Source organism: Neophocaena asiaeorientalis, unplaced genomic scaffold (genome assembly GCF_003031525.2).
Source record: "Neophocaena asiaeorientalis asiaeorientalis breed wild unplaced genomic scaffold, Neophocaena_asiaeorientalis_V1.1 scaffold541, whole genome shotgun sequence".
Taxonomy (NCBI): Eukaryota; Metazoa; Chordata; class Mammalia; order Artiodactyla; family Phocoenidae; genus Neophocaena; species Neophocaena asiaeorientalis.
In genome coordinates this window covers 1,285,546-1,293,183 of record NW_020172450.1, presented here as the reverse complement: position 1 = coordinate 1,293,183, position 7,638 = coordinate 1,285,546, and the positions used below count along the sequence as shown (strand labels likewise).

Sequence of the window (7,638 nt, the reverse complement as noted above, 5' to 3'; positions counted from 1 at the left end):
TTTTTGCGGTACGCGGGCCTCTCACCGCCGCGGCCTCTCCTGTTGCGGAGCACAGGCTCCGGACGCGCAGGCTCAGCGGCCATGGCTCACGGGCCCAGCCGCTCCACGGTATGTGGGATCTTCCCGGACCGGGGCACGAACCCGCGCCCCCTGCATCGGGCAGGCGGACTCCCAACCACTGCGCCACCAGGGAAGCCCCTCTCTTAGGTTTTTAAACCTAGAACTAGCAGGAGAATTAGGCAGGTAGCAATGGAGCAGGCAGTGAAGGGATAAAGTAAGAGGTGCTGGGAAGTATACTTGGAGTCACGTAGTGCAATGAAAACCTGACATTGCTATGAGAAGGTAGAAACTATGTGGTAGACAAAAGAAATATTAAGCTGACAATAAGCTATTGGGCAAAGAAAAAGACAGAGAGTGGCAAAACTGCAGAGAACTGCTGAGTCTTATTGGTGCCAGAGATCTATAGGCCTTATCCTTCCTTGTGGGTTGACCAGTATTTCCTGGGTTCCCAGGGAGAGATAACAGTCTTAAAAAGATGTTCTCAATTATTTGAGGCAATTTGAATGACCTCTGCTCCTTTCAACCAAAGAGCCTAATAACCTATACCTGCATTCAACCTTGGCTGTGACACTTCAAGAGCAGTCTGGACAGACTGAAGTATGTTCTAAGGGAAGAGACCTTAGAAGGAGGATTGAGGATTGATTCTCAATCAATGGAGGATGGAGGATGGAGGATTTGAAACCAGTTAATGTGAAGAGCAAGTGAAGGAACTGAGGAAACATTTAGTAGAGAAGTATCAGCAACAGTGAAGGGCTGTCAGGTGTGAGAGGGTTTTTATTTATTTTGTGAGACCCTAGAACTAGACCTGGGAGGAATGGGTAGAGTTAAGAGGTGGGAGATTTTGGTTCAATAAGACTCTTCCGGTAGTTGTCTGAGATGAAATGGAATGCCTTAGGAATGAGTCCATTCCTTATTTTGGAGATATCTAGGCAGAAGCAGGTAACCACTTAGTAGGCAGAGCAAGATTACCTTTAAATTCCATAATGCTTTATGATGTATGAGGCACATTCTGTTACACTAGCTTGATCTTCTTAACAATCTGTTGAGACAGGCATTTTTATTTATTTATTTATTTTTAAGTCGAAGTATAGCTGGCTTACATATCCATTGTTTTATTTATTTATTTTTTGGCCACGCTGTGCAGCAGGCGGGATCTTAGTTTCCCAACCAGGGATCGAACCCGTGCCCCCTGCATTGGGAGCGTGGAGTCTTAACCACTGGACTGCCAGGGAAGTCCCGAGACAGGCAATTTTATATTCATGTTTACAGATGAGGGAGCTGAGGCTCAGAGCGGTATGTCACACAGCTCATAATTAAGTGCCAGGGTACTCACAGAGTTACCTTCTATTGACTACACGTGAAATGAACACTGTAAAGGATATATTTGGAAAATCCTTGCTGATCAAGCTGATAGGGTTTCTAGGTTTTTTAAAATTCAACTTTGTGACGTTGAATATATTTTCAAATGTACTAAAAAGGTACTCTCTCTCTGCTCAGTCTCACATGAAAACTTATGTTCTTCTCTGCGTCTTATGAAACTGAGACCAATTAATACATTCCTTGCATAGATACAGAAGGTCCGTGGGTGCAGTTTGTACAAACATGCCTAGATGTACATTTCAAATAAGAATAGTTTTCTCTTCCCATTTGCCTGAGCCCATTCCCCACCCTCCTTCCAGATTTCTTGTTATTTGGCTTCTCAGATGAAAGAAGTGTGTTTGCTTATCAAGACTGCTAGTTAACCAGATTGGCCCACTGCTTTCTTAGCTATCACTAGGCCCTGCAAAGGAATTAAAAGAAGAGTGAGTAAATCAGCACTGTTAGTGAAAACTCCTTGAAGATATACACTGCTCTCTGCTTCTCTCACTTCATTCACTTCCCTGCCTTTCAATTTAAAAATCAAAAAAAAAGGAACGATACACAAACCTTATCACTAGCACAGTGATAATTCAGTTATCTTCACCGTAGGTGCTGACCGCTATTTTACCTCTTGGGAAAGATTAGAAATATCAGTTTATGAAGCTATTTAATCTAGTTAGTGAGGGATGATATAGAGTTTCCTGGATTTGGGCCATAGTGCCATCAGTTTGTTGGTGGTGACATATTTCTGATGCTATGGTTGGCATTTAAGTTAATATGCTGCTAAAGAAAAATAGTCTTATAATGTGAGTTTATTAGTCTTCCCCTTTCCATTCCAATTCTCAGATTATTGGGATAGAAGTTGATCAGAGTTGACACCAGACATTGCTTATGAAGTGATGTATTATACCCACAGTGTTTACACACAAATGTATTTAGAAAAACCTTTGGTGGTAGATCTAAAGACGACATATAGAAGACAAGGGGAAGTCCTTCAGTTTAACAAGATAACAGAATACTATGTTTTATTAGTTAATGTTTTTCTACTTTAATAGAAAGTTGTAATTTTTGACTTGAGAGAGTAACTAGAAATGATGAATAATTTCTCAATTAATCGCATCTAGTGCTAAAGTCTATTATGATCAAGGCACATAGAACTGTGGAGGAGTAGAACTTTAATCACCTGACAAAGAATTGAGGAGGAATCTGGAAACCTAATATATGAAGCAACAGAAAAACAGAGGCAAACGTTTTGCTCAAAAGATCAAACTTCATCCTAAAGGCAGAATCAAGTTTTTGAAATTACACATGGACTTCCGATGGAGCAAATCGTTTTTTAAAATGTTTGAAGGCACCTTACTTTGTCAAAGAATCTTAAAATAAATAAAATGTAAACTATCGCTGTTCCTCCAATTGTGTCTGGGTTTTCCTGTAATATCGCAGCATCTGAAAACAAGGGACAAATGTCTTTTCCTTCGAGGATACAATGACAGTTTGGGTAATTGCTTGGTTTCCTATGTTTTTTGTGGGTGTCCACCATAGGGGTGTTGATGCCTCTGTGGTTTCCTCTTTACACGGGCGTCTGCTTTGGTCTGTGGCTGTGCCTGGATCTAGATTGTGTGCCTGTGGAGGGGTCTGCCTTTTTGCCCAGGCATCTGGGTGTGTATCTGTGTGAGTCTTTGTGCGTCTCTGCAGATGTCTATGCGTTTCTGTACTCAGTGGAAATCATCCTGTGCCAATATTTAAGTTCAGTGGGATCGATAATAGCTCAAGTACCTGGTCTCCAACGGAATGTTGCTATTCAAGACCCAGCTGTTATGCAGATGAACTGAATCCTGTGTACTGGTTGGGGGAGCTGGAGCGGCTGGGCTGGGCTGGCTGCGGGTAGTCATTGATCTCCTCTGGAGAGAGTCAGCGGCAGGGGGCGGCTTCCTGGCGCAGGTGCAGGCGTGCGGAGGCGGCGGCGGCGGCGGGAGGGGTCTGAAGGTGAACTGGTTGTGTGCGCTGCTCTGCATGTCTAAAGAGGAGAGAAGGAGAAAAACACAAAATAGACACAGACTCTCTCACTTGGCAGGCAAGAAAACAGCACGGCAGACTTATCAGGATTTCAGAATAATATAACCTGTGGGGTGGGGGGAGAGTCTGAAGTTCAGTCTACTTGTAAAAATGTCACTTAACTTACAAAAACACGTGCAGCACGCTTATGAAATGTAAAACATTCACGGTCGCATTTACATGTAAATTCTTCAGGGCTACAGCAGCTCAAAAGTAAATGAGGCCGCCTCACACAATTTGTCATCGTTTCTGCTACTGAACAAATAAATCATCAACAAGACACTGAATTACAGAACAGAAGTGAGCCGATTTCCATCGGTTGCAAAAGTCTCACTTCGGAAAACACCAGTGAAAGGGACAAATTTGTTGCAAGGAAGATCATTCCACACTTCAAATAAAAGTATACGGCCACCTTCTACCTTTCCTCAGGAAAGGATGCTAGCCTGCCTACATGGGAGCAAATCCATACTTCGGAAAAACAGCTCACAAGTGTGTAACTGACCTGTGTGAGACTAATCTCTCCGCCAGCCCCCCAACTCAGAGTGCTACTTATAAAAGGGAGGCTAGAAGGAGTTTGTTCAGGTTGTTACACATATTTCCATGGCCATGCAAAGCACAGTCCACACTCCACCCACCTTTGCCACACCCTTCTAGAAGCTCTACCATATTAGCTGCAGCTTAGGCAGCAGATAGACTGTTCTTTCTGCCTGTTCGCAGAGGGGGCAGCCTGGGACAGCGGTCCTCAGACTTCTGTTGTTGTTATTGTTTGGTATTTTTCCTCCGTTTTCCTGGCAGGCACACGTACACACAGTAAGTTAGAATTTGGCCCATGAGAAATATAATTAAACCTCTTTGAAAAGAAATCACTACTGTAGTTGATAACCACCTCTCTTTCACGGGAGAAACATAGCAGATGTCAAGTGATTTCTTGTAACACCAGCATATTCCAGATGAACTTTGTAGACAGCATGGCTTTGTCCCACCTCCCAAATGACTGAGAGTTGAAAAGCAGAAAAATGCCACAGACTTTCGATGCCCAGCAAAGGGCTCAGCTGGTTTGTGCCGAGACTCACTTTGCAGTGGCTGATCATAGAAAAAAAAAAAAAAATCACTCTTTTCAACCCTTCCACCTCAAACTTGAATTTTGAAGACACAGGCATCATTTTCGTATTTTAAAACGATACTAGTGCCCCAAGAGCATGACAAATTCTTGGCTGTGTTTTCTAGTACAGGTGGCTCTCCCTTTAAATAAGCTTGCTATATGATGAACGCAACTGTACAAAAGATAAGGAGTGGTGATCATTCATTTTATACAAAAAATTCCTTTAGAAAGTCAGCTACCCTTGTATATTTAAAAGGAACTAAAATGCTTCATGAATTTTCTAAATCACCCCCATTACTCCAGGCCCAGCCCAAATCCCATATCCACTAAAAATATCATCACAAGTACTTAACACCTAGTTAATTTTTTTAAACCTCTGGGCTCATACTCATAACCTTAACCAGAAGCATGCTTTCCATCCTTGGGGCTCAAAGAAGCATTGAATGCTGGAACCCAAAACACCTGGGGAGACTCTAATTTTGTAGATGAGAAAACTGATGCCCAGAGAATTGCTTGTCCAGACACTTGGCAAGTTAGTGGCATGGCCAAGGTCAGAACCCACACCTCCTGACTCTGGCCAATGCTCCGTTCACTGTCTTGCAGATCCCTGTAATACAAGCTCTCTTTACTTCCTTAAGATACAGAGATACAGATTCCTCCACATTTTCTGGATTCTTCACTTATGACACACCACCTGCACTGCAGTTATTTGCTTCTATGTCTGCTCCCCTCTTAGACCGTTACAAAGGAATGCATACTGGTGTAATGGTGTGCAGCACAGTATAGTGGAAAGGGCACAGAACTTGCAGGTACGAAAAGCCTGGGTTTGAGTTCTGCCTCTACCGTTTAGAAGTTTTACCCCCTCATATGTTAAATGGAGATAATAATCCTTTTTCCTAATAATTAACTTTAATTCATATAAAATGTGCTCAGACGTAGTATGTCAGTGACTGTCTTTTGAAGGTAGCAGGAGTATAAAATTTTAAGACTGGAGAATTCCTTGGTGGTCCAGTGGTTAGAATTCCACCCTTTCACTGCTACGAGTCTGGGTTCAGTCCCTGGTCAGAGAACTAAGATCCTGCAAGCAGCGCAGCACGGTCGAGAAAAAAAAAAAGAGAGAGAGACTGGAACTGACCATAGGAATCACCTAGTTCAGCCCTCCCTCATTCCCTCTCCATTTTACAGCTGAGGAACCCAAGGCTCAGAGAGGTGAAGTGATTTGTTCAAAGTCATTCGCCTTGTATGAATTTGCATAAATAAATGACTCTCTTCTCTGACTTCAACACTTACTATTTTTATCATAAAATTGGCCTCTGAGTTTGTAATTTTACAACATTCCCTTGCTATTCCATGTTTTTGTCCTATCTCCCCAAAGGGACAACATGTTTCTTAGAGCAAATCACCTTCTACCTTTCTTGAATGCCACGGAAGATTGAGCACAGTGCTGGGTACAGAGTAAGATCCCTAAAAGTTTTTTTGTTTTTGTTTCTGTTTCCGTTTCTTGCGATACGCGGGCCTCTCACTGTTGTGGCCTACTCCCGTTGCGGAGCACAGGCTCCGCACGCGCAGGCTCAGCGGCCATGGCTCACGGGCCCAGCCGCTCCGCGGCATGTGGGATCTTCCCGGACCGGGGCACGAACCCGTGTGCCCTGCATCGGCAGGCGGACTCTCAACCGCTGCGCCACCAGGGAAGCCCCTCCCTAAAAGTTTTTATTGATAGCAAAGTGTTTCACTGGTCTGTGGGACCTAGAGAACCACCCTTAAGGTTCCCTTGGCTCTTCCATTCTGATATAGCCACTGGATTTCTAGACAGCTCATAGAGCACTAGGTTTCCCCCTTGGACGTCTCAGTGACATCTCTCCCAGAGCCATGGGGAAGGACGATGATACCCTGAAGAGGGTGCTTAAAATCATGCCCTCCAAGATGCGAAGAGAGCAGCAGTGACACACTCTACAGATTTGTCACCTAAATACATGAACTTAATGATGCAAGGAAGGGAAGCAAAAGGTGGGAGCCCAGAGTTAGAAAGAAAAGGAATCAGTTTTAGGTCTTGTGTTCAGAACACCTTCCAAGCAACACGTGTGACATCTACTAGCCTAATGAGTGGGTGTTTCTGTCAGTACAGTTGTTCGAAAGAAAGAAAGTCCCTGTTCAGTACAATTGTTCAAAAGAAAGGATCACTTATTATCATTTGGATTTACTGCTTGTTGGATTTCCTCAAAATCTTTGCAACTCCTTTCTAACTATGAAAAATGATAAAAATTCTACTTCATTGAAAAGTACAGATTTTCTCGAAGATGGCGGAAGAGTAAGACGCGGAGATCGCCTTCCTCCCCACGGATACACCAGAAATACATCCACACGTGGAACAACTCCTACAGAACTCCTACTGAAGGCTGGCAGAAGACCTCAGACCTCCCAAAAGGCAAGAAACTCCCCACGTAACTGGGTATGATTATATATATTTTTATTTATATATATTTTATTGTCTATTTTTGTTTCCACATTTTAAATATTTAGAGGTTTCCCTACTTGTTAATACTGTCTTTAAAATTCAGAATATTGGACTGAGTGGAATATATCCAGACCTTAAGCCTTTATGAAATGCAAATCATCTCGGCTTCATTCTTTTTTTCACCTCAAGAAAAAGGTGGGGAATGCACTGGTTCCCTCCCAAATGAAGTAATTTAATCCTTGGGCTCCATGAAATGGGACTTCTCAACATTAAATACTAATAAAAAATACATTAGGGTTCAGTGTCAGGAGCTCTAGAACACCAGTTCCAAGGGGTTAAGAGTCACATGCACTCACTTCCAAACGTATCTGGCAACCATACATTTCTGTGCCCAAGAGAGAGACGCAAGGGAGAAGCGGGGGAGTAGTGATTATGCAAATATGGGTATCCAGACATACTTATAAAGCTTTCTGAAAGTAAATTAAGTTTTCAGATGGAAAGGTCTAATTCACATAATATACTTGGGTGGGAGCCAGTTTCAGGTTTAAGGTCCTAAAATAACTTGGAAAGAAAATCTCTCGGGGTGGGGTGGGGGGGGGTAGGAGTC

At 43.0% G+C, this 7,638-nt stretch overlaps 1 protein-coding gene across 3 annotated transcripts in view; it reads right to left on the bottom strand.

Moving 5' to 3' along the window:
* Positions 1–7,638, bottom strand: part of TENM1 (teneurin transmembrane protein 1) — a 552,490-nt gene that overhangs the window by 337,269 nt on the left and 207,583 nt on the right. For all 3 annotated transcript variants that reach the window (XM_024737354.1, XM_024737356.1, XM_024737355.1), the window contains exon 4: positions 3,196–3,436. In XM_024737354.1, coding sequence (XP_024593122.1) covers positions 3,196–3,436 — 241 coding nt within the window. The remainder of the gene's footprint in view (positions 1–3,195; positions 3,437–7,638) is intronic.